The following is a 25,359-nucleotide window of genomic DNA, read 5'->3' as shown; positions in this document are numbered from 1 at the left end:
TTGGTCTCCTAATCTGAGGAAAGACATCTTTGCCATAGAGGGAGTACAAAGAAGGTTCACCAGATTGATTCCTGGGATGGCAGGTCTTTCATATGAAGAAAGACTGGATGAACTGGGCTTGTACTCGTTGGAATTTAGAAGATTGAGGGGGGATCTGATTGAAACGTATAAGATCCTAAAGGGATTGGACAGGCTAGATGCGGGAAGATTGTTCCCGATGTTGGGGAGGTCCAGAACGAGGGGTCACAGTTTGAGGATAGAGGGGAAGCCTTTTAGGACCGAGATTAGGAAAAACTTCTTCACACAGAGAGTGGTGAATCTGTGGAATTCTCTGCCACAGCAAACTGTTGAGGCCAGTTCATTGGCTATGTTTAAGAGGGAGTTAGATATGGCCCTTGTGGCTACAGGGGTCAGGGGGTATGGAGGGAAGGCTGGGTTCTGAGTTGGATGATCAGCCATGATCATAATAAATGGCGGTGCAGGCTCGAAGGGCCGAATGGCCTACTCCTGCACCTATTTTCTATGTTTCTATGTTTCTATGTACAAGTCATTGGGAGTAGGCAGATTAAATGGTTCAGCAAGTACAAAGTGGGCTGAGGGGCTTATTTCTGTGCTGTACTCCTTTGTGCTATGCCACTGTGACATGAGATGTACAAAATGATAAGAGGCAGAGATTGACTGGACGGCAGATGTGGAATTCAATGCAGGCATAGAAGTAAATGGTGTGATGTTTTGGCCATGCATTTTCCAGGTGACCAGGACTTGGAATTAATTATCTATGGTACTCAAAGAAGAGATAGTCAAAATAGGAAAATAAAGGCTGGCCACATTTGTTTGAATGGCTGGAGGAATGACTCTTTGGGCTCAGGATGGGGAAAGTATGAGTGGAAGGTTCAAAGGTTAAAATGTCATTTTCTTGTCAAGCTGTGAATGTACAATCCAACTCTGGTATTTGTCTTCTCTAAATAGCCATGAAATACAGAAAGACCCGGCATCAACACCCCCCACACAATAAAAGAGAAAGAAACAAAACTCACAAATGACAAAATCCCACACACACACTCCACTACAGAAAAAAACAGCGAGAATAACATCAAATCCCCCACCTCCTCCTCCACAGGAGAAGAAACAGCGACAATAGCAACAAATTTCTACACCTCCCCCACAGTGGCAATAACAATCTCTAACTCCCTCACTCGCAAAAAAGAACCGCAACAGCAACAGCAGCATCAAATATCACTCTCTCTCTCTCTCTCTCACAACCACAGATTCGGTAGCACAGCAGATACGGCAATTGCGCTTGTGTCATAAGGTGGGCGTTGATGGCAGACCCAAATGCAAGACACGGACACTAAAGTACTAGGAACAGGACTAGGTGTGTCAAGGTAGCAAGATTTGACAGGAAGAAACAATGTTGGACATGATACAGGCCCTGGACGAGACTAGGGTGCAGGGCCTGGGCTCTGACATGGACAAGAAACACAGAACCAGTACAAGGAACGAGGAAGAAGGAGCCTGCACTAGTGACATGGAACTCCGGAACCAGAATCTGGACAAGGACCCAGCACCCGGGTCTCGGATGGGAGTCGGGACCCGGGTCTTGGATGGGAGTCGGGACCCGGGTCTTGGATGGGACTCGGGACTAGGATCTTGGCAAGGACAGGACGTGGCTACAGAACAGGACATGGAACTCCTGCACAGGACGAGGCACATGGACAGGACGAGAACACGAAGCCTTGACTTGGACATGACAAGGTTCTTGGATATGGCTTGGACAGGACGAGAAACTCCTGGACAGGAAGAGGGAACCCCAGCACTGGGCTGGGCGAGGTACACCTGGGCCGGGCAAAGCACATGGACAGGACGAGAACAGGAAGCCTTGACTTGGTCGAGGGAGACAGGAATGCAGAACACAGAGCCAGGACCCCTCCTCAGGAACGGGATGTAGGGCCAGGACTCATACACAGAACACAGAGCCGGGACTCCTCCTTATGAACAGGACGTAGGGCTAGGACTCATACACAGAATGCTGAACACAACAAGATGGTTCCCAACACCAGGTAGCGGCAAACAGCCAGACCTACCTAGCGAAGGCATGGACACAGAGACAGTTCAAAACAACAATAGACAGTTCCTTATCTTGCTCTAGCAGTTGAACTTGACAGCAGTGCAGGCAAGGCAAGGCTTCAGACACTGGTTGCAGGGCAAGGCTTCAGGAGGAAGGGGCAGAGAAGGGATTCAGACAGGGGGTCTGGACAGGAACAATCTAGCAGCCAAGCCCTGATCTCTGGAGGTATTTATGTGTCTGCCCAAACGAGAATCATGTGCCTCAATTAGAACACCCAACAGAACAATGGAAAACTGGAAAACCTGAAATACGGATTGATGGACCGGACCGTGAACCGGAATGCGAACTTCACAGACCAGACCACGACAGCTTGTGAATATGCACATGTCAGTTAATTATTATTTCATTGTGATAGTATTTAACTTCATTCTTTCCATTGTAGTATTTGTCGAGACTTAGACACATCACATGAATGGTTCACTGCCTGCTTGCATTCAGCCTTGCCCGAGAAATTGAGGCAACTGACTCTAAGGACTAGTGGTATTTGTTTTAATTTTAGTTGTTCTCTTCAAACGTAGTGTAGGTTTTGTTTAGCATTTCTTGCTTTCTTTCTTCCAGACCAGCTGAAGGGACTGGAGGAACATGTGGATGTAATCAGAATCATCCACAAGGCTGAGGAGGACATAGTTTGTGTGTGGTGGTCTCATCGATGATAGAGGCTTCAGGACTCAGGAGAAGCAAGGGTCGTAGTAGTCAATGCAATGTTGTTCTGTTGCCATTTCCTGCAACAACAGGTGGAAGGGTAAGTTCCTTCAAGTTTCAGAGGAGAGAGATTGAAGTACACATTGGTACACACACAACAGGTAGAATGAGGAATGAGGCCCCCAAAGTGAGTATAGGAATTAGGTAGGAAATTAAAATGCAAGATATTAAGAGAAGTGATCTCTGAATTACTCCAGTGTCATGTGTTAGTGAGTCTAGGAATAGAAGAATAGGCCAGCTGAATGTCTGACTGAAGGGATGTGTGCAGGGTGGGGTGGGGGGCAGTGATTCAGGTTCTTGGATCAATAGGATCTCTTTCGGAGAAGAGACAAACTGTAGCAGAGGGATGGATTGCATTATACTACACAAGAGGGTACTAATACTCCATCAGCAAGGGTTTAAACTAGATTGGCGGGTCAGGTGTTACTGGAGAGGGCAAAATCAGTAAAGTGACATGGGTATGTGCAGCAACTGAAGTATGAAAGGTACCAAGGAAAACATCAGCAACATGTTTCTGATCACAAAAGTCAGACAGGTAATCCTCCCACAACTGGATGACCAGGTCATGTTAAGAGAGCTGCTGGAAAAGGGAGGATTAGCTCTCAGGTGGATAGGATCACCGTTGGCTGACAAAAGATATTGGTGGCTTTGCATAGTCTCTGCGAGGCAGCTAGGTAATGGCAAAGACAACTTGTTCCCCAACGTTGAAGGCCATGAAGACCAGGCTGAGAGAGAAAAAAATATGCCAGTGAGGAGGTGTGGGAGTATGTGCCAGCAACTAGTGAGTTGGTGAAGACCTGCCCAATGATCTCAGGTCTCTAAACACTGGCCCTGAAGTTTCTGGCTTTGTCCCACACAGACTGATGTACTAGGAACTAGCCTGGATCATCCAGGGTGGTGCTACGGAGTGAAAGATTATCAGAGGTTTCAACTTTGGGAAGGTATGTTAAATTCCAGTCCAGACAATACTCCCATGTTTTGTGAAAGAATTCACTACTGGACTGTGAGCCGATTGCCGTCTCTTCCTATTTCTCCCAATTAATAACTCTCTTACTGATCTCAAGTCGACAGCGAACAACAGGCCGAAATTTAAATACCATTCACTCCGATATCTGAGTCAAATGCCGCCAGACCTCACGCTCTGTCACGTCGCCTCCCAGATACTCCAAGATCTGGGCTCTCAATGTGACTGTCTCCAGTCGTGCAGCCCTTGATCAACGGGAATAAACTGCCACACGGCCTCCCAGCTCTCCTCCATTACTTGTACAGTTTGAACAGGGCAGCCTGAACGAACGTCAGGAAGAGTGACTTAGTTTGGTGTCATCTCGTATCGCTTGCAGCACCGGTGTGAAGCTATTCCACCCGGCCCACTCCCTCAAAGACTGACGTCTCCCTCCTTGGGACTGTCCTCAGTCAGTACTCTCTTGGTCCGCTCTGCCCAAGTTTCGTGTTTAACCGGCATGTGAATTCTACCCTTCAGTTCCAGTTGGCCCCACCCCCATTGGCCTATTTGGCTCCATTTGTCCCAGTTTGTGATTTTCATTCTCACGGAGCCTTGAATCGGGGCTCTCACGTTTTCCCCACTCAGGAGGGGTCCGCCCGGGTCCGAAATTAGTGACTTGCTCCACCGCAGAGCGAATCCATTCATGACCTCAGTCTGCTGGCGAACGCTGGAGCCTCACCATAACCCGAAGTCTTTCTCTACTTGCCGACTGCCCTGTGCATCTTGCTGGGTCAGAATGAAGGACAGTCAAAAGTTAACGCGAGGAAATCTGCAGATGCTGGAAATTCAGGACGAAGGGTCTCGGCCCGAAACATGGACTGTGCATCTTCCTATAGATGCTGCCTGGCCTGCTGCGTTCAACAGCATTTTTTGTGTGTGTTGTCAGTCAAAAGTTAACTACATTGCTCCAGGACTGGAGGGAGGCGCATGTGGAGAGAGGACGGCAGTAGCCTCAGTGAGCTCGAGAAGTTTTACGGCATCCAACAGGTCCACGGACCACGCTGCTAAAGCTGCTTGATTTATTTATTTTGACGGATTAAAATTTCCTAAAGATGGCGTTGGATTTGAATGTACATCTCCCAGATTAACTGCTCAGATCTCCGGACAGCAGGCAATAACTTTATGCCTGCCACCCCTGTTCTCTAAGCTGACGTTCTCTATAACTGTTGACAACCCTTGGTGATGCTTTGCTGCTGTTTGCTGAATTGAATTGACTTTATTACTTATATCCTTCATATACATGAGGAGTAAAAATCTTTAGGTTACGTCTCCGTCTAATTGTGCAATGTGCAATTTTTAGTAATTTATAATAAATAATATGTACAACAGGATAGTCAATATAACATTGAAATACAGTTCTGTCAGCATGAATTGAGCAGTCTGATAGCCTGGTGGAAGCAGCTGTCCCGGAGCTTATCAGTCCTGGCTTTTATGCTGCGGTACCGTTTCCCGGATGGTGGCAGCCAGAGCAGTTTGTGCTTGGGGTGACTTGGGTCTCCAATGATCCTTCGGGCCTTTTTTTACACACCTGTCTTTTTAAATGTCTGGAATAGTGTGAAGTTCACATCTACAGATGCGCTGGGCTGTCCGCATCACTCTCTGCAGAGTCCTGCGATTGAGGAAAGTACAGTTCCCACACCAGGCAGTGATACAGCCAGTCAAGATGCTCTCAATTCTGCCTCAGTAGAAAGTTCTGAGGATTTGGGGGCCCACACCTGTTCTTCAACTGTCTGAGGTGAAAGAGGCGCTGTTGTGCTTTTTTCACCACACAGCCGGTATGTACAGAGCATGTGAGATCCTCGTGGATGTGTATACTGAGGAGCTGTTAACCCTCTCAACCTCAGATCCATTGATGTCAGTAGGCGCTAGCATGTTTCCATTCCTCCTGTAGTCCACAACCACATCTTTTGTTTTTGCAACATTGAGGGAGAGGTTGTTTTCTTAACACCACTGTGTCAGGGTGATGATATCTGTAAACTGCCTCATTATTATTTGAGATTAGGCCAATCAGTGTGGTATCTTCAGCAAATTTAATTAGTAGATTGGAGCTGTGGGTGGCGACACAGTCATGGGTATACAGAGATAAAAGGAGGGGTCTTAGTACACAGCCCTGAGGGGCCCTGTTTTGAGGGTCAGAGGGGCAAAAGTGAGGGAGCCCACTCTTACCACCTGCTAGCGATCTGACAGGAAGTCCTGGATCCAGTTACACAAGGCAGGGTGAAGGCCGAGGTCTGATCTTCTTGTCGAGCCTGGAGGGAATTATGGTGCTGATTGCTGAACTATAGTCCAAGAACAGCATTCTCACATAAGCATCCTTCTTCTCCAGATGTGCAAGGACGGCGTTTAGGAGGGTTCAGTGTGGGTGGTAGCATGCTGCAGATGTAGTCCTTGGTCCGCATTTGCTTATTGTTGAGGTGAGTGCGGCAGGACGCCAGAAGTTCAGACCTGTTACCTTGGTCTATTTATGTACCGGAACATTTGTGGATGTTTTGAAGCAGGAGGGCACTCTACACTGGGGGAGAGAGAGAGAGAGATTAAAAACGTCTGTAAACACACCTGCCAGTTGAGCCGCGCACATCCTGAGTACCCGCCCTGGGATGCCGTCCGGTCCCGCAGCCTTACGGCTGTCCACTCGTTACCGCGTAAACTACTTCCAAACCCGAACTAACGGCTTTCATTCCCCATCCCAACTGGCCATAAATACAGCCAACGTCCGAAAATCCAGAAAGCTCCTATCACTAGTCCCAAACTGCTCGTTCTCCATTCGGGTTCCTGCTGGTCACGGACTGTGAACCGCGCACACACTGAGCTACTCTAAACGCCATCACTTTATCACTGATCAAACAGAATTCACCAGCTCTCGGACTCTGAACCCGGAGAACCACACCGGTCCGACCAGTGAAGCGGGTGGGGAGACTGAGACACACGTTAATGTGTGGAACTTCCCAGCTCACTCTGTTTCATTGGATCTGGGAGGGTTTGATCGCGAATCCTCGTGATCAGAGTGATTCAGAGAGGGATCGATCACTGCAGTGACCTTCAGTGAAACTACACCTTTTCCGAGAACGGGACGGAACGAGGACTGGAACACTGAGTTCGAAGCCAATACCACAGAACAACGACAGTTTTTACATAACCCAGCTGTCTGAACGGAGAAGTATTGAAAGGCAAAATCGAAATAACAGGTATGATAGGGGGGATAGTTTGAAGTGTGTCTATTTTAATGCTAGGAGTATTCTGGATAAGGGCGATGAACTTAAGCATGGATCAGTACATGAAACTACGGTGTTGTGGCTGTTACTGAAACTTGGTTGAGAGAGGGGGCAGGTCGAATAATGTACCAGGTTTTCGAAGTTTTAGAAAAGAAAGATGGGAAAGTAAAAGGGGTGGGGTGTGTTGGAGTTTCACGACCTTTTTCTGGGAAATCCACATCAGACATGTGGAGAGTGTTTAAAGGTCAATTGCAGAGTACAGGAGAGGTGAGTTCCTGGTTGAAGGAAGGCCAGAGATCGAATAATAAGAGAACATTGGATGTCCGGAGAGGTGGTGAATTTAGTCAAGAAGAAAAAGGAAAAGTATGTAAAATTTTAGAATTTTGGATCAAACGGGGCACACAAGGAGTATAAAGAAGCCAGAAAGGAACAAAGGAATGGAATTAGGGAAGTCAGGAGGGGCCATGAAAAGTCCCTGGCAAGTAGGATTAAGGTGAATCCCAAGGCACCCTATACATATATCAAGAGCAAGAGCACATCTCGGGAAAGGGTGGGACCACTCAACGATAAAGGGGGAACATTTGCTTGGATGCACAGAACTGGAGTGATGTACTTAACAAGTGTCAGTATTTAACAAGGAAAATGATAGGAAGAACTGAGAGATCAGTGCTTAGTGTTTAAATACATTCGGGTATTTAGGAGGAGGAAGTGTTGGGCTCCAAATGAGTATTAATGTGGATAAGTCTCCAGGGCTTGATGTGATTTACCCCAGATGATTGAAGGGGCAAGAGACGAGACTGCTGGGGCCTTGACCAGCAGATTAAGGAGATTAACTCAAAACTCTGTGTTCGTGGGATTCATGGGGAGAGTGTGGGCCGTCGAGCAGAGAAACCAACTACTTTTCCAAGGATGTCCAAGGCAAGGAGTTGATGCACATCCAGAGAGAGAGAGAGGGCAACATTCTATGGGTGTTAGCACTTCAACTATTTATGTAATGAAAAGCTGAGGGGAACTTTGAACAACATTGATACCGGGAAACGTTGCCTGGTAATGGTGACTTGTCAATTCAAAGGGCACAGGTTTAAGGGTAAGATGTTTAGAGGGAATCACATGGAATTAAACACATAGAAGAAAACCCCTGACTTCAGAGCTGACTGTCAGAATAGTCGTATATGGTAATATAGACCTACTTTGATAGTAACTTTATTTTGAAGTTTGAACTTTGAACACAGCAAATTACAGCTCTTGCTGAAAGCTTCCTCTTACAGTTGTCAATCAAATGGAGGAGGAAAGAAGCAGAGATTTTCTTCTTGTTCATTTCTGGGATACAGATACAATGGGTTCCTGTTAATTGGGCCATCGGTTATTCAGGTCAGCCACTTATGTGGGACAACGTTACAGAACAAAACCTAATGGAGGAAATTGCCAGAATTCCCTTCCTTTATTTGGGACATGGCCACTTAACTGGGAAAGGAGACTGTTGTCAAACAGGTTAACTAATATCAGTCACACACACTTATGTGACTGTTAGACGCTACACCATGTTTTGACCAAACAGTTTGAAAATAGCATCTGTGTGTGTGTGTGTGTTTTAAAGCAGTGATTTTCATCATGGATAGTTGATGAGAAATAAGCAGGAGGACAATTGTTCTGCTGCAAAGACGAGGAAATCTGCAGATGCTGGAATTTCAAGCAACACACACAAAAAATGCTGGTAAATGCAGCAGGCCGGGCAGCATCTATAGGAAGAGGTACAGTCGACGTTTCGGGCCAAGACCCTTCATCAGGACTAACTGATAGAAGGTAGGAAGAGATTTGAAAGTGGGAGGGGGAACGGATATCCAAAATGATAGGAAAAGACAAGAGGGGGAGGGATGGAGCCAAGAGCTGGAAAGTTGATTGGCAATAGGGATACGAGGCTGGAGAAGGGAGAGGATCATGGGTCGGGAGGCCTAGGGAGAAAGAAAGAGGATGGGCAAGGAGTTATAGTGAGAGGGACAGAGGGAGAAAAAAAGAGGGGGGTAGAGAGAGAGAGAGAGAGAGAGAGAGAGGGGAGAGAGAGAGAGAGAGAAAGAGAGAGATAAATAAATAAATAAATAAATAAATAACGAATGGTGTACGAAGGGGAGGTGGGGCATTAGCAGAAGTTAGAGAAGTCAGTGTTCATGCCATCAGGTTGGAGGCTTCCCAGACGGAATATAAGGTGTTGTTCCTCCAACCTGAGTGTGGCTTCATCTTTACAGTAGAGGAGGCCGTGGATAGACATGTCAGAATGGGAATGGGATGTGGAATTAAAATGTGTGGCCACTGAGAGAAAGCAGGACCTATGAAGTATTTGAAGGTATCAACAATCATCTTGACTGTTACAATGAAGATGAAGATTTTGAGGATATTTTCACTGATAGGATTGCATGAAGGCAGTCCATTATCTGTACTGGGAGTCAGCAATGATCTTATTAATTGCGAACAGTAGATGAATACCTCTTCCATAAATATTAAGAACTAGTACAGCTTTATCAGACTGTAGTGTTCTAGTTTGTTCTGTATTTCATGTAAATACTTAATTTGTTCCTCAGTTTGTCTTTTTTATACCTTTTTAACTATTTCCGTGAAACTTTGGTGAATTGGGCAAAATGTAGAGGTCCCGATGTGTCCCAATTCACTGGAAATCATTGTATTTCCAAAACAAAAACCCCTAGAAAAGCCATGGTGATGCACTTACTGGAACTGCTCTCAGTTTGGAGGTTACGTTCCTCCAGTGTTATCAAAAACATTCCAGGACATTGCATCAAAGGAGAAACAGCAACACAAGTCGAGATTGGTGGCACACAGGGAGATTTGTAAATGGTGATGAGCCCCTGCTGGTTGTCCTTCCCCTTTTGTGTGATTTACCTTCTGAGCTGCTCACACGGCTGCTGAACTTCTGTAACGAGCAGTCTGATTTCTATTCCTGCACACACCGATGGCAGGAGTCTTGCCACTGGTAATGATGATGCCTGTCAGTGAGAGAAAGAGTCAGCTTTCAGATATTCTCTTGCTGGGGATGATTATTGATTTCATTTGTGAACGGTGTCTGATACTGTTACGGTACGCAGCTGACTATGCCAGCCTCCGATGTTCAGACGCTCCGATTCTCCAGAGGATGGATAAGTGGCATGGTCACTTTAAAGATTCTGGCCCACTTCACAAATTGGTGGCCATGTTTTGTCTCCAAGATTTGGATATTTAAAGAGCACCCGAACTCAGGTTCGGTGTTCAATCATCAGCTCAACTTTGGTTCAGTTCGAGACTGTGTTCAGAACTTCTGTCTCGTTTGGTTTCCTGTCTAGTCTCATCAGGCTGTCATCTCACATCTACTCAGGAACCCCATTCTTGTCTCAGTCTCAAAATCCTGTTTCGAATCTCGTCTCGGATCTTGGATACTCCAGCATGGGGGTCCTTACTATCCTCACCTAGGCCTCTCGTTACAGATACAGTACCTATCACCTCATGCCTGCAGATGGAATTGGTCATGTTCCATGCAGGACAACTTGTTTTATTATCTGAATTGACATGAATGTTGTGCAATCAGCAGCATATATCCCTACTTTCGATAAAGAAATGAGCATTCTTTGATGTTTCGGCCCACGCCACTGCTGTGAAGGTTTCCAGTCCTGGAGATGGTGTGATAATCCATAGCAACCAAAGCCAGGTTCCATTTTTAAGGTTAAATTCAGATCATCGTACCCATTGACATCAGTTTACCAGCTCTTTCAGTCAACTTCTGTGTTGGTGCTGAGGGCAGACATTATCACAATAGCTCTGGAAATCACCTTTGACTTTATCTTTGGACATGAATTTTTCAGGCAAACGTAATGACCTTCGTTCCATCCTAAAGTCTGAAGTGAGATATTTGCTGATGATTATACAGTGTTCATTTTGTTTCAGATATTCTCAGCAAATGTTGCTCTTATCAACAGCCTGCAGCAAAGCCAAAGCAATGTTTAATCAAAGGAAAAAAGTGTACAGTAATATCAGTACAACTGAAATGTCAGGGAATGACTGTCACCATCTACGGAAGACCCAAACATTAATCTTTCTCACACAGTGTCATTGCCATTGTGAACTCTCCTCTTGGTGTGTACCAGTGATTCTATGAATACATTAGTTCTTTAGCTAAAAGAGCAGGTGAAAATCTTTGGGTAATTCCTGATATCCAAAGACTTTAAATCACCACATGTTTCTGTGAAGGGCAAAGGGTGAACAATCTCAGTGTTGATGGTGATCTGGAGGTTGAATCATGACTATTATGCAAGCTGGCTGTTTTCACTGTAACACGCTGTAAGGTTTCACTGCTAATGTAATGGTTACTCTGTAATGTTCCACTGTTAAGGTAATGGTTTCCCTGTAGCAGCAATGTCCGGGTAATGACTAGAGGTAACGGGGCCTTTGGAATGTATATTGGCCAATGAGCAGGATGTTGTTCTTTCTTGTGAGTCTGGGGGCAATGATTTTGCAGTCTTTTGTCAGGGAGCGATGAAGAGAGAGGATGTGAATGGAGAGAGTTGGTGACCACCGAACGGACTGGACTGAGGAGCACGAGTCCGAGGGTCCGAGGGCCAGCTATGCTCGGAGGAGTTCAAGGGGAACAAATGGATGAACTGTGCACTCCAACGTTGTGCATTAGACTGTTTCATGAGAATGGACCCTTTTCTTTTTTTTGTTTCTTTACTAACCATATAGTCAAATTAAGAAATATAAAACTCAGTCGTTTAATCGCATATTGTGTGCTGTTGTTATTTCATGGTATTGATTTGTAACAGGGTGCAGTATCCACCCAAACAAAATTTTTAATTTTGGCTGGGCTATGGGTGCTATCATCCCCTAGATTAAGCGCTAGCCAAACCAAGGGTTACATCACCATACTTCAATCCATTAAGTTATATCCCCCTGCTGCTCTGATGTGACCTGATCTCATTTTATTCTGAATCATCAGTCCATGCCTCTTCATTCCTCACCCAGTTACAGGAATCCTGTTTACTATTGTCACTTGAGAAAATGCTTTGGTCCAAATTCTCAGTGTCCAAATTCTCAGTCTCACTCTGACATGTCCACGTTTCCCAGGCCGATGTCAGTTTCATCAGCCTTAATTCTTTCTCTTCCCAGTGTGAAATAATAGAGTGTGAGAAATAACTTTACAATCAGAGGAAGATTTCCAAAATTAGGGAAGGTTTTATCTGACCCTCAGAGGAATTTGCAGTGGGAGGGGAAAGATCGAGTTGTCTTGGTCCATGTGGGTATCAACGACAGAGGTAGAATGAGGAAAGAGGTTCTGCTGATGGAATTTGAGCATCTAGGGACTAAATTAAAATGCAGAACCAAAAAGGTGGTAATCTCTGGATTACTACCTGAGCCACATGCAAATTGGCACAGGGTTAAGAAGAGTAGAGAGTTAAATGCATGGCTGAAGGATTGGTGTGGGAGAAGTGGGTTTGAATTCATGGGAAACTTCACCCGTATTGGGGAAGGAAGGAACTATTCCATTGGGTCAGGCTCCACCTGAACTGTGATGGGACCTAGATCCTGGCGAATCGCATAACTACGGCTGTGGATAGGGCTTTAAGCTAAATAGTGGAGGGGCGAGTTAAATAGATTGGAGAAATAAAGCAAAAAACAAAATGTGGATAAAGATAAAGTAAAGGCCAAAGTTAAAAAATGAGAAAAGTGAAGTCAAATGCATAAGAGACAAACATTAATTACTAGGTTTTTAAAGCACAATGAATGTAAGGGCACTTTATTTGATTAACTGTATTATTCGTAACAAGGTCAGTGAACTTGTGGCTCAAATTAGTACAAAGGGGTATGAGTTAGTAGCAATTATAGAAATGTGGTTGCAGGGTGGAGAGGATTGGGAATTAAATATCCAAGGATATCAGGTAATACAGAAGGATAGGCAGGAAGATGGAAGATGGGAGGTGGGGTAGCACTCTTAATTAAGGATGAGATCAGGGTGATAGTGAGAGATAATATCAGAGCTAAGCAACAGAATGCTGAATGGGTCGAGATTAGGAATAGTAAAGGGAAAAAAATCACTGGTGGGAAGCCCACAGGCCACCGAATAACAACATTACAATGGCACAGGCAATAAACAGGGAAATATCTGAGGTATGCCAAGTCAAGTCAAGTTATGTCACTTTTTATTTTCATTTCAAACATCATTGGGACGGACTCCACCTGGACCATGATGGGATCTGGATCCTGGTGAATTGCATAACTCGGGCTTTAAACTAAATAGCAGCGGATGGGTTCAACAGATTGAGAAGTATGAAGAAAGTAAAAGAGAAAAGTGTGGATAAAGATCAAGTAAAAGCAAAAGATAAAAAAGAGAAAAGTAAGAGTGGAATGAGGAAAAGTCAAGTGCACAAGAGACAAAGATTATGAGATTTTAAAAAAAAAGTGAGTGCAAGGGCACTTTATCTGCCTGTAGTATTTGAAACAAGGTCAGTGAACTTGTGGTACAAAGCAGTGCAAAGGGGTATGATTTAGTGGCTATTACAGAAATGTGGTTGCAGGATGGAGAGGATTGGGAATTAGTATCCAAGGGTATCAGGTAATATGGAAGGACAGGCAGGAAGGTAAGGGATTTGAGGTAGTTCTCTTAATTAAACATGAGATCAGGGTGATAGTGAGAGACGATACAAGATCTAAGGAGCAGAATGCTGAATCCATCTGGGAAGAGATTAGGAATATTTAAAGGGAAAAAATCACTGGTGGGAGTTGTCTATAGGCCGCTGAATAATAACATTACAGTGGTACAGGCAGTAAACTGAGAAATATCAGAGGCATGTAAGAAAGGAATAGCAGTTATCCTGGGGGATTTTATCGTACATAGATTGGGTGAATCAAGTTCGGTGAGGCAGTCTTGAGGAGGACTTCATAGAATGCATCTGTGATAGCTTTCTTGAACAGCATGATACTGAACCTACAGGGGAACATGCTGTCTAGGAGCTGGTCCTGTGCAATGAGATAGGTAAAATTAACAATCTTGTAGCTAGGGATCCTCTTGGTAAGATTGATCACCGTATGGTTGAGTTTCTCATACAAATGGAGCGTGCAATAGTTCAATCTAAAACCATTGCATTATGTCTAAACAAGGCAGACTACAACAGGAGGAGGGAGGAGTTGGATTGGATAGACTGGGAACACAGGCTATATGGTGGGATGCTTGTGGAATAGTGGGAGACTTACAAAGAGATTTTTCACAGTGCTCAACAAAAGTATGTTCCAGTTAAAAGCAAGGACAGTAAGCGTGGGGAGAGCCAGCCCTGGATAACTAATGAAATAAAGGAAGGCATCAAACTAAAAGCTTGTGCATACAAAGTTGCCAGGAGTATTGGGAAACTGAAAGATTGGGAAAACTTTAAGAAGCAAAAAGGACCCAGGAAGCGAGCAATAAAGAAAGGGAAGCAACACACACAAAATGCTGGAGGAACTCAGCAGCCCAGGCAACATCTATGGCAAGGAATATGCCGAAGGGATTTGACCTGGAACATTGACTGTGCTCTTTTCCTTAGATGCGTCCTGGCCTGTTGAGTTCCTCCAGCATTTTGTGTGTGTTTCCTGGATTTCTGGCAATTTTCTCTTGTTTGTGAATAAATGAAGGGAAGATAGATTATAAAAATAAACTGGCACAAAATATAAAAACAGATAGTAAAAGTTTGTATAAGTATATAAAGCAGAAAAGGGTGGCCAAAGTGAATGTAGGTCCCTTGGAGGACGAGAAAGGGGATATTGATATTGACTAATGAGGAAATGGTCGAGGCTTTGAATGACTGTTTTGTGTGCATCTTCATGGTGGAGGACACATCTAACATGTCAAAGAGAGATGATATGGATGTGATGGGAGGTGAGGACCTCGATACAATAGCTATCACTAAAGAGGTAGTACTGAGAAAACTTGTGGGCCTAAAGATAGACAAGTCCCCTGGTCCTGATGGAATACATCCCAGGGTACTGAAAGAAATGGCAGAGGTTATAGCAGAGGCTTTGGTGATAATTTACCAAAATTCTCTAGACTCTGGGCAGGTCCTGGTGGATTGGAAAAAGGCGAATATCACGCCACGGTTCAAAAAACGATGTAGGCAAAAGGCAGGTAACTATAGGCCAGTCAGTTTAACATCTGTAGTTGGGAAAATGCTTGAAGCTGTCATTAAAGAAGAAATAGTGAGGCATCTGGAAAGAAATGGACCCATCAGGCAGACGCAGCATGAATTCAGCAAATGCAGGTCCTGTTTGACAAACCTACTGGAGTTCTTTGAGGATATAATGAGTGCAGTGGATAGAGGGGAACAGATGGACATTACTTACTCCATTTCCAGTAGGTGTTTGATAAGGTACCACATAAAAGACACCCAAAAGATAAGGATGCATAGAGTTAAGGGTGATGTTTTAGTATGGACAGAGGATTGGTTAACTAATAGAAAGGAGAGAGATGGGATACATGGGTGTTTCTCTGGTTGTCAATCAGTGGTGAGTGGTGTGTCGCAGGGGTCGGTGCTGGGCCCACACCGTTCACGATATACATTAACAATCTGGAAGAGGGGACCGAGTGTGGTGTATCTAAGTTTGCTGATGACACTAAGTTGAGTGGAAAAGCAAATTGTGCAGAACAGACAGACAGCCTGCAGAGAGATATAGATAGGTTAAGTGAGTGGGAAAGGGTCTGGCAGATGGCAGATGTTGGTAAATGTGAAGTCATCCACTTTGGGAGGAAGAATGGAAGATCAGATTATTATATAAATGGTAAAACAATTGCAGCATGCTACTATGCAGAAGGACTTGGGGGTGCTTGTCGATGAATCACAAATAGTTGGTTTGCAGGTGCATCAGGCTATCAAGAAGGCAAATGAAATGTTGGCCTTCCTTGCTAGGTGGATTGAATTTAAGAGCAGGGAGGTTGTGCTGCAACTGTATAGGGTACTGGTGAGGCCGCATCTGGAATACTGCGCTGCAGTCCTGGTCTCCTTAATTGAGGAAGGATATACTGGTTTTGGAGGCGGTGCAGAGGAGGTTCACCAGGCTGATTCCAGACATGAGGGGGTTAGACTATGAGGAGAGATTGAGTCACCTACCACTGCTGGAATTCAGGAGGAGATCTTCTGGAAACATATAAAATTGTGAAAGGGATTGATAAGATAGAGGCAGTGCAGTTGTTTCCACTGGTAGGTGAGACAAGAACTATGGGGCATAGCCTCAAGATTCAAGGGAGTCAGATTAGGATGGAGATGAGGAACTACTTTTCTCAAAGGGTTATGAATCTGTGGAATTCTCTGCCCAATGAAGCAGTGGAGGCTACCTCAGTAAATATAATTAAGAGAAGGTTGGATAGATTTTTGCATAGTAGGGGAAGTAAGATTTGTTCCAGCTTCCTAATGATGTGCCTCTGGCTAGGCTGCATCTGAAGGATTCCATTCATTTTTAGTTGCCTTATTATTGGAAGGATATGGAGTTTTTGGAGAAGGTGTAGAAGAGGTTTACCAAGATGTTGCCTAGAGGAGGTGAGGGGGCATGTTTAAAGGAAATGTTTTTACTCAGAGACTGGTAGTGCCTAGAGTTTTCTGCGACAGATGGTGGTGGAAGCAGACACAACAGGAGCATTTAAGAGACGTTTAGACAGACACATGAACATACAGGGAATGCAGAAATATGTATCTTGTGCAGGTCGATGGGATGAGTTTATCTTGTCATCATGGTCAGCAGGAACAATATGAGCCAAGGACCCTGTTTCTATGCTGTACTGTTCTATGCTCTGGTTTCTTGCATTATTCACCAGTGATTAAAGGTGATTTTCTAATAACGTTGTGAAACAAAGAACCGACGGTCACTCTTTTTACTTCCTTCAAGGAGATAACCTACACAAAGACAAAGAGGAAACTCAAGCTCACAACCACTCTCTCTGTTTGGTTTTGGGATTACTGAATTGTCACACAGGCCACGCTGTGAGAAACAGCCATCAAGAACAGAAGGAGCAACTCCAGGTAGGTCAGAACGTGCCACACTGTGTGTCTCTTCAATGAACCCTACCTCAGCAACTCCTGCCAGTGCACTGCACACTGAGTGCTCAGCATTCTCATTGGTGCATGGGATCTGCTTTGCTGATCAGCTGCCATCCTGATAAATCTGATCCCATTGTGGGGTTGGATCTGGAATTCCTGAGTGTAGACCCTGTGACCATGTTGAGCAATGATATCAGTGTATGATGGAGGGGAAGCTGTAGGTGATGGTGTTCCCTTGCATCAAATTCCTTGTCATAGAACAGAGAAAGTCTCAACATGGGAACAGGCCCTTCAGCTCATCATGATATGCTGCACTATTTAAGCTAATGATGCCTCATTGTACCAATTAATCTGCCTGCACATGGTCCATAGCTCTCCATTCTCTGCGATTACAGAACCTCTTAAACTCTTTGATCATATCTATTGCCACCAACACCCCTTTCACTTTAACATTCTTCAACAGATTCAATATCACCTTTTTCTTTATTTCAAAATGCCCCAGCATATTAACATGCTCCACACTGCTCACACTATTCCCCATGACTTTCCCCTTGTTGGATCAATACACAAAATCCTGTAGGATCTTAGTAGGTCAGGCACAGATGCTGCATGATCTACTGAATTTGCCCAGTATTTTGTCTGATACTAATTAGGACATCTCCATATCCTCCACCACCAAGCGTATGTTTAATCCTCTATTGTTGAGTGGTCCTACCCGATCCCTGGTTATTCTCTGACATTTGATGTATGTATAGAATACCCTGGAATTCCTTTAATATAGCATGCCAAGGATTTTTCATTGCCCCTCCTGGCTCACCTCATTCCCTTCTGAGTTCTTCTCTGGCTTCTTTACATCCCCCAATGACTCTGTTTGATTATGTTAAATTCCTAAATTGTACATATGGTTCCTTTTCCCTCTTGACTAAATTAATAATCTCTTTCAAGTACTCCTCTAATTTGCCACTCTTGTACTTCCATCTTACCGGATCATATCAATTTCATACCCTGTGAAGTTGGCCATTAAACATGCTACACAAATCAGATTTCCCCAGCCACAACAGTTCCTGAATAATTATAGATAATTGCTGCTTAAAACACTGATAATATTCCTCCCCCTATTTAACGATTCCTTGTAACATCAATACTTACTCAGAGCTATCCGAATTTAAGGTATTGTAATCACTGTTTCCTCTTATTTCCACCAACACAATGGTCAGTCAGCTGACCAGTCACATTTCCGAATATCAGGTCTAGTATGGATCCTGTTCCAGTTGGACTATCTACGTATTGTTTTAAGAAACTGTCTTTGATACACCTAACAATTCTGCCCTGTCTAACTCTCCAGCACAAAGAAGACCCCAGTCCAATTTGGTGAGAATGCAGTTACCCTGTTGTTTTTGCAAGTTTTGCTGATCTGCCTCATGTTTGTTCCTTCGTGTCTTCATTACTACTGGATGCTGTATAACATAATCCAATCAGAGTAATTGCACCTTGAGTTTTACCCTTGTGGGCTCAGTGGATAAGCCGCCCATTATCCACTCCCTCTGAGAGCAGCTGTGATATTGTCCCTGATCAGTAGTGCCCTGTTTTATTACTGGAGATCAGGGGGCTGTGAGTTGCTGTCAGAGTAGCCAAGAAGAAACAGTGTAGGGGATGTGTATGTGGCACACAGTGACAAATCTGTGTGGTATTGGTGTCAAGAGTAGGTGGTTAGACTCTCCTTGTTTGGAGATGGTCACAGCCTGGGACATTTGTTACAAACACTTTACTAGTCTTTGTTTATCCTATACATGAAAGTTTTACAGCTTTTTCATCTTTTCAAACAACTTGTACTTTTTTATTTTTCTTTATGACACTCAGACTCATCTCTGTTGACACCCTCCACTTCCCCCCCACTGAGCATTCCCACCTTTCCCATGCACCTGCTTATTTCCATCCAACAAATTCTCTCTCAAGTACACATGAAGTTTCCAACTTTCCCATCCCCATCTGCATGACAAGCAGTTTACAGGGGCACATTAACCTAACAACTAACACAGTGTGGCAGGATCACCCGTGGGAAATTGACTCGGTCACAGGAGAACATGCAGACTCCACACAGACAGCACCAGAGACCAGGAGTGAAGCCAGGTCACTGGTGGTGTCAGTCCCCTGCACCACTTGCAGTACAGTGTCACTGCACCCCCCTGGGTCACTTTGTTACAGCAGGAATGAGTTTGTTTAGTTTTCATGATGAAGTGAATTGAATCTTGTATAATTATCAGCAAACCTCTGTCTTCTGACCTTGTAGAGAAAGGGAGGACATTTATGATGGAGTTGATATTGGTTGAACTGGCAGCTGTCACATAAGGACTTCTGCATTGATATTGTGAGGTTGTATGGATAGATTTCCAATACTCATAGTTCTAGAGAGCCAATTTACAGCCTGACTATGGTGTTATCCACATGAAATTTACAAGCAATCTTTGTAGTCCTGTAGGTTTGCCTGTATGTTGCAATTATCACACACATCGGAACGAACTGCTGATTTTTGATTTAATTGGTCACTACAAGCTCTCCCCAATGAGATGGATGACAAGAGAATGGGGATCTGAAGTAATGGAAGATTTTAATAATTAGAAATGATAATGATCACGTTTCCTTTCAGACAACAGGTGGCTGAGGCTGAGAATGCCACATTCTTCACGAAGGAAGAGCTCAACAAACTGAAGTCCGACTTTGAAACAGGTGGTGTGGAAAAGGTTACATCTCTGATAGAGCAGAAGCTATCAGAACTGGACAAGACAGAGCTTAACATCACAGTGACAGGAGAAGCAGGTACAGTAAAATCCACCTTCATCAATGCCATGAGAGGACTTCGAAACAGTGACGATGGAGCTGCTAAAGTTGGGCTCACTGAAACTACAATGGAACCAACCAAATACCCACATCCCAATTTCTCCAATGTCTGCTACTGGGACCTGCCAGGGATCGGGACCACAAAATTTCCAGCTGATAAATATCTCAAGCAAATGAAATTTGAAAAATATAATTTCTTCATCATAATATCAGCTGGTCGTTTCAAAGAAAATGAGACAAAACTTGCGAAAGAGATTAAACGTCTCAGGAAGAAATTCTATTTTGTCCGCAGCAAGATTGATGCTGATTTTGATTCAATGAGAAAAGGGGGGAAGGAAGTTAATGAGGAAAAAGAACTGAAACTTATTCGGAATAACTGCTGCAAGTATTTGAGGGAAGCGGGGATTCAAACCCCGGCTGTGTTCCTGATATCCAGTTTTGAACAGGATCGATATGATTTCAATTGGTTAAATAAAGCACTTGAAGATGAACTGCCAATTATAATGAAAAGTATCTTTGTCCTGGCCTATCCAAACCGAAGTGTAGAGATTATTCAAAAGAAAAAGAAAATGCTGCAGAAACGTATCTGGATGTTGGCAACACTTTCGGGAGCTGTGGGAGCAACCCCCATTCCTGGTCTCTCTGCTGCCTGTGATACCAGCATACTGATTGGGGCAATAACCGATTTCCGTAAATGTCTGTGTCTGGATGAAGCTTCTCTTCAAAGACTGGCCAACATCACAGATAAATCTGTGGAAGAGCTTAAGGCAGTAGTTAAAACTTCCCTGCTGCGGGAAATAAATACAAATATAATTGTGAGGTTAGGTTGGGGAGCTACAGTTGTTTCCCTTTCAGCTTTGGAAGTTGGTCTTTACTCCATCCCTGTCATTGGTTCCATTTTTGGAGCAGGATCATCATTTCTCATGACCTATAAAATACTGACCAATGCACTGGAAGACCTTACAGAGAGTGCAGAGAGGGTGGTGAAGTTTGCATTTGGCATCAATTAACCAACATCAATAAAATGAGTTAATATCTTTCTGTGGATGAAATATTTAAGAGGCCTGTCACTAAAGCCTGCTGTAATTCTACATGACAATTTTCCTCTTTATTGATTTCCTTTCTGAATTATTGCTTATCCATTTCTGAGGAACACTTGTGCCTGACCGAGGGAGTGCGACTCCGTTAAAGAAGACATGAAACAGGTTCACATAAATGACATGTGATCCTAATTTGAAGAGGAGCCGAGAAGTTATCTCCAAGTGTCTGAATGATGCTCACCTGTCAATCAATAGCCCAGTGTCAGACTGTGTGGACATTATAAGGTCACAGTGTATGCAGTATTGCTGTGTACAAACTAGTGGCTGTGTCTTCCCTTCAATATCTATAAAGATCTGATTGTGACATCATAAAAGGTCAATGGAAAGGCACTTCAGGAAGTCATTAAAAAATGGCTCCAAACTGAAGCACATTTAAAAGAGTTGTTGAAATCACTATATCAAATGAAACAGCAGACAGAGACACAATTGAGTTGCATCCAGGAATGAAAGTGAATGTCAACAAAATTGCAGAAACCAGACTGACCAATCGAATTGTGTGACCATTGTGGCATTGACTTACATACACCAGACCATTACAGGATTAAACATGAAACTTGTAGAAAATGCAACAAAGTAGGTCACAAAGCATGTCTGGCCCTCAGACATCCAACTAAGAACTTATACTGGAGAAAAGATAACTCCAGTTGGAGTGACAATTGTAACAGTGAGATGCAACAACCAACAAGCCACATTGGGTTTGTATGTGGTAAAAACAGGAGGGTCAGCATTGTGGGGATAAGTGGCTGAGACAACTATAATTTGACTGGAGATATATCCACCATTTGCATGCCACATCCTCTGCCATAGGGTCAACAGGAAACGAATTGAGAAAAGTGCTGGATGATGCCACAGCAATGTTCAAGGATAGCACTGGAAAACTCAGACAGTCTATTTTCTACTACTACTATCTAAGTCTATCTACTCAGACACTATTTTCAACAGTGAAATAGTGTTATGCCACACAAAGTGTTACAAAGCCCATCTGGTTCCTTTTACCATTCATGATAAAGGATTCAGTGAACTAGATCAGCTGGAGACTATCTAAATATTTTCAAGGTTGAGTGGAGCCCATGGGCAACAGCAGTAGTTCTAGTAGACTAGAAGAATGGGTCTAACAGGATCTGTGGTGATGTTAAGGTCACCACCTACCCAGTCCTGAAAGTAGATCAATGCCCTCTGCCCAGGATAGAGGATATCTTTGCAAACCTTTCTGGAGGGAAGCATTTCAGCTGTGAACTTCACAGAGGCCAACCAACAGATGGCGACATCAGACACCGTGCTCACACGTTATGATCTATATCATCCACTGAAGCTTGCCTGTAATGCCTCACCTTCTGGTACAGGTGTAGTCATATCAACTGTTATGAGTGATGGAAGTGAATGCTCCATAGCCTTTGTGTCACGTTCTCTGATCACTGTAGAGAAAATAATGCACAGATTGACAAAGGGGCCTTGAGTCTGGTTTGCAGTGTAAAACAGTACAACCACTACCTGTAAGGGAGAGAGTTTACCAACCACTGGTGTCCATTTTCAATCCACTGAAGGATATTCCACCAATAACAGCAGCACAAATGCAAAGATAGGCCCTGACTATTGGAGGACACAATTACAAGATTTAATTCAAGAGGATGACAAATCATGCAAATGCTGATGGATTGTCCTGTTTACGCTTGGAAAAGGAACTACCTGAAAGCAATTTAGAAAAGAGGACACTTCTCTTCATTAAGACAAAGCACATCTGTACTGCACCACCCAGCTACAAATGGCTTTGTGGAAAGGTTTGTCCAGAGTCTAAAGACTGCACTGCGATCAATGTCAGCAGAACACACTATTCTCACACTGAATCTGCTATCGAACACATGTGGCAGCTCACTGGTTGTTCAAGAGGCAAGAAATCCAACTAAAAACATAGCTAATTACCCCTTTTCTGAAGTAAGTTGTGGTAAATTAGCACCACAAACAATGTAGAGGAACGTGAAGGCGAAGTGTATTTGCGAGATGAACTGTACTGGTATGTTGTAGAATTGACCCTAATGCAGTTAGCCATTCAGAGAGGAGATGCTGTGGCAGGGAAGTTTCGATGCCTGTACGACTGTCTGAGTTGCAAGGTTGGATTGCTCTGGGCACCAAGCCAATTGGACAAATCTGGAGTGGCTTTGGGCTGGGCCCGGAGCCTTTCATTGAAGATTTGCCTGGGTCCTAGTGCGAAGTATGATACACTGTTTGGACAATTTAAACACCGTCCCAGATATGCTGGAAAGACAGGGTGTCAGGATCGGAGGTAGAGCCAATATTACTCACTCTCCCGTGATGCCCACTCCTCTCCATGCTGCTGAGGTTATGAAGATTGCCCTGGCTGATGTGCTCTGTACCCGCTAATATAATGAACTGATACCGAGGCTTTGGGCCTACTGCGGGCTGCTCTGGGGGTTGGAGCGAAGGACTCATTTTGGTTCAGAACGCTGTTGCTCTCTTCTCATGTTTGCATGATTTGTGTTTTGTTTTCCCTCTCTCTGTGCACCAGGCGTTGGTCTTTATCTGATTTTCTTTTCATTAGGTTCATTTGGGTTTCTTGCTTTGCGGTTGCCTGTAAGCAAACAAATCTCAAGATTGCATGATTCATACATGCTTTGATAATAAATGTACTTTGAAACTTGATTTAGAAATTCACCAATTTCGTCCTTGCATATCGTAATGCAACACACTTCACAACCAACAACTCACAAGTTATTGGATGTCTATACAGGAGTTGTATTCTGCAGTAAACTGTGTGTGTGTGTCTGTGTGTGTGTTTGAATAATATTGCAAATATATTGTTTGACTAACCATTCTATGTTTTATTTAATAATCAATTAATAATTAGTTACAGGTTATATGTTACAGTGGATGAATGTCATACAACATCACATCACCACGTCATAAGTGCCCGCCTCAATAAAATTAAAACCGAAGAGTAAACATTTGTCACCGTCTTCCCGTGTTTTTCTTTTGATTAGTTTTATGTTTTCGAGTTACAAAATATAACAGTGTTGTTCCTCCAACCTGAGTGTGGCCTCATCATGGCACTAGAGGAGGCCACGGACAGTCATTTCGGAATGGGAATGGGAAGTTGAATTGAAATAGGTTATCACCGGTAAATCCCACATTTAGTGATAGACAGAACAAAGGTCCTCGACAAAATGGTTCCCATTCTACATTAGGTTTCTCTCATGTACAAGAGGCCACACTGTGAGTACCCGATGCAGTAGATGACACTGACAGACTAGCAGGTGAGGTGTTGTGTCACCTGGAAGGACTGATCCTCCCTGAATGGTGATGAGGGAGGAGGTGTAGGGGCAGGTTTAGCTTGCCCGTTTGCAGGGATAAGTTGTAGCAGGGAAATCAGTGGAGAGGGATGACTGGACAAGGTAGGCGTGTAAAGACCAATCTCTATGGGTAGGATGTGGTGGGGTCTAGTGGTATAGAAAGATGTGCTTAGTGGTGGGAACCCATTGGAAATGGTGAATGTTACAGAGAATGATATGCTCGATACAGAGGCTTGTGGGGTGATAGGTAAGGACAAGGGGAACCCAATGGGAAAAGCTGCAGTATCGTCAGGATAGTGGGAGAGTCACTAGATTTATAAACAATATCAGTAGATTGACTGTCTCCAGAGATGGAGACAGCGAGATTGAGAAGGAGGAGAGAGTTGTCCAGCTTGGACCAAGTAAATTTAGCAGCAGGGTGGAAGCTGGAGGCAAAGTTGATGAAACAGATGAGCTCAGCATGGGTGCAGGAAGCAGCACCAATGCAGTCTTCAATGTAACATACAAAGAGTTGGGGACGGTTACCAGTGTAGGCTTGTATGTAATGGAAATTCAGACATAGTTGGGTTCTTCGTGTGTGTCCATGGGTACATCTCGGGATTGGAGATAGTCGGATAAGCCGAAGGAGAACCAGTTCTGACAAAGAGAGGAGGGTGGTGGTGGAGCAGAACTGTTTAGGTCTGTTGACCAGAAAGAAACAGAGAGCTTTAAATCCTTCCTGATGAGGGAAAGAACTGTATAGGGACTGGACATCCATAGTGAATATGAGACGATCAGGAACAGGGAACTTAGAACATAGAAACATAGAAAACCTACAGCACGATACAGGCCCTTCAGCCCACAAATCTGTGCCAAACATGTCCTTACTTTAGAAATTACCGAGGGTTACCCAAAGCCCTCTATTTTTCTAAGCTCTATGTACCTATCCAGGAGTCTCTTAAAAGACCCTATTGTATCCACCTCCACCACCGTCACCGGCAGCCCATTCCATGCACTCACCACTCTCTGCGTAAAATACTTACCCCTGACATCTCCTC

The 25,359-nt window shown here is 44.0% G+C and overlaps 2 protein-coding genes across 3 annotated transcripts in view; both read left to right on the top strand.

The window, feature by feature from the left end:
- Positions 1 to 1,411: 1,411 nt before the first annotated feature.
- LOC134352544 (interferon-inducible GTPase 5-like) lies at positions 1,412 to 24,483 on the top strand. Its single transcript, XM_063059802.1, has 3 exons — positions 1,412 to 1,653; positions 16,937 to 17,065; positions 19,727 to 24,483. Exons 1-3 carry the CDS (start codon positions 1,412 to 1,414, stop codon positions 20,925 to 20,927), a joined length of 1,572 nt encoding a protein of 523 aa, XP_062915872.1. The 3' UTR covers positions 20,928 to 24,483.
- Positions 6,718 to 25,359, top strand: part of LOC134352920 (uncharacterized) — a 37,210-nt gene continuing 18,568 nt past the window's right edge. Inside the window, exons 1-2 of one of the 2 annotated variants that reach the window (XM_063060541.1) lie at positions 6,718 to 7,018; positions 16,928 to 17,061. The gene's annotated coding sequence lies outside the window, so the exon portion shown is untranslated. Of the gene's footprint in view, positions 7,019 to 7,325; positions 7,409 to 16,927; positions 17,062 to 25,359 lie in introns of those variants that run through there. The other variant, XM_063060542.1, reaches the window with a different exon arrangement.

This window comes from Mobula hypostoma, chromosome 10, assembly GCF_963921235.1.
Source record: "Mobula hypostoma chromosome 10, sMobHyp1.1, whole genome shotgun sequence".
Taxonomy (NCBI): Eukaryota; Metazoa; Chordata; class Chondrichthyes; order Myliobatiformes; family Myliobatidae; genus Mobula; species Mobula hypostoma.
The sequence above is the reverse complement of the archived record's forward strand: the minus strand, read 5'-3'. Positions and strand labels throughout refer to the sequence as shown.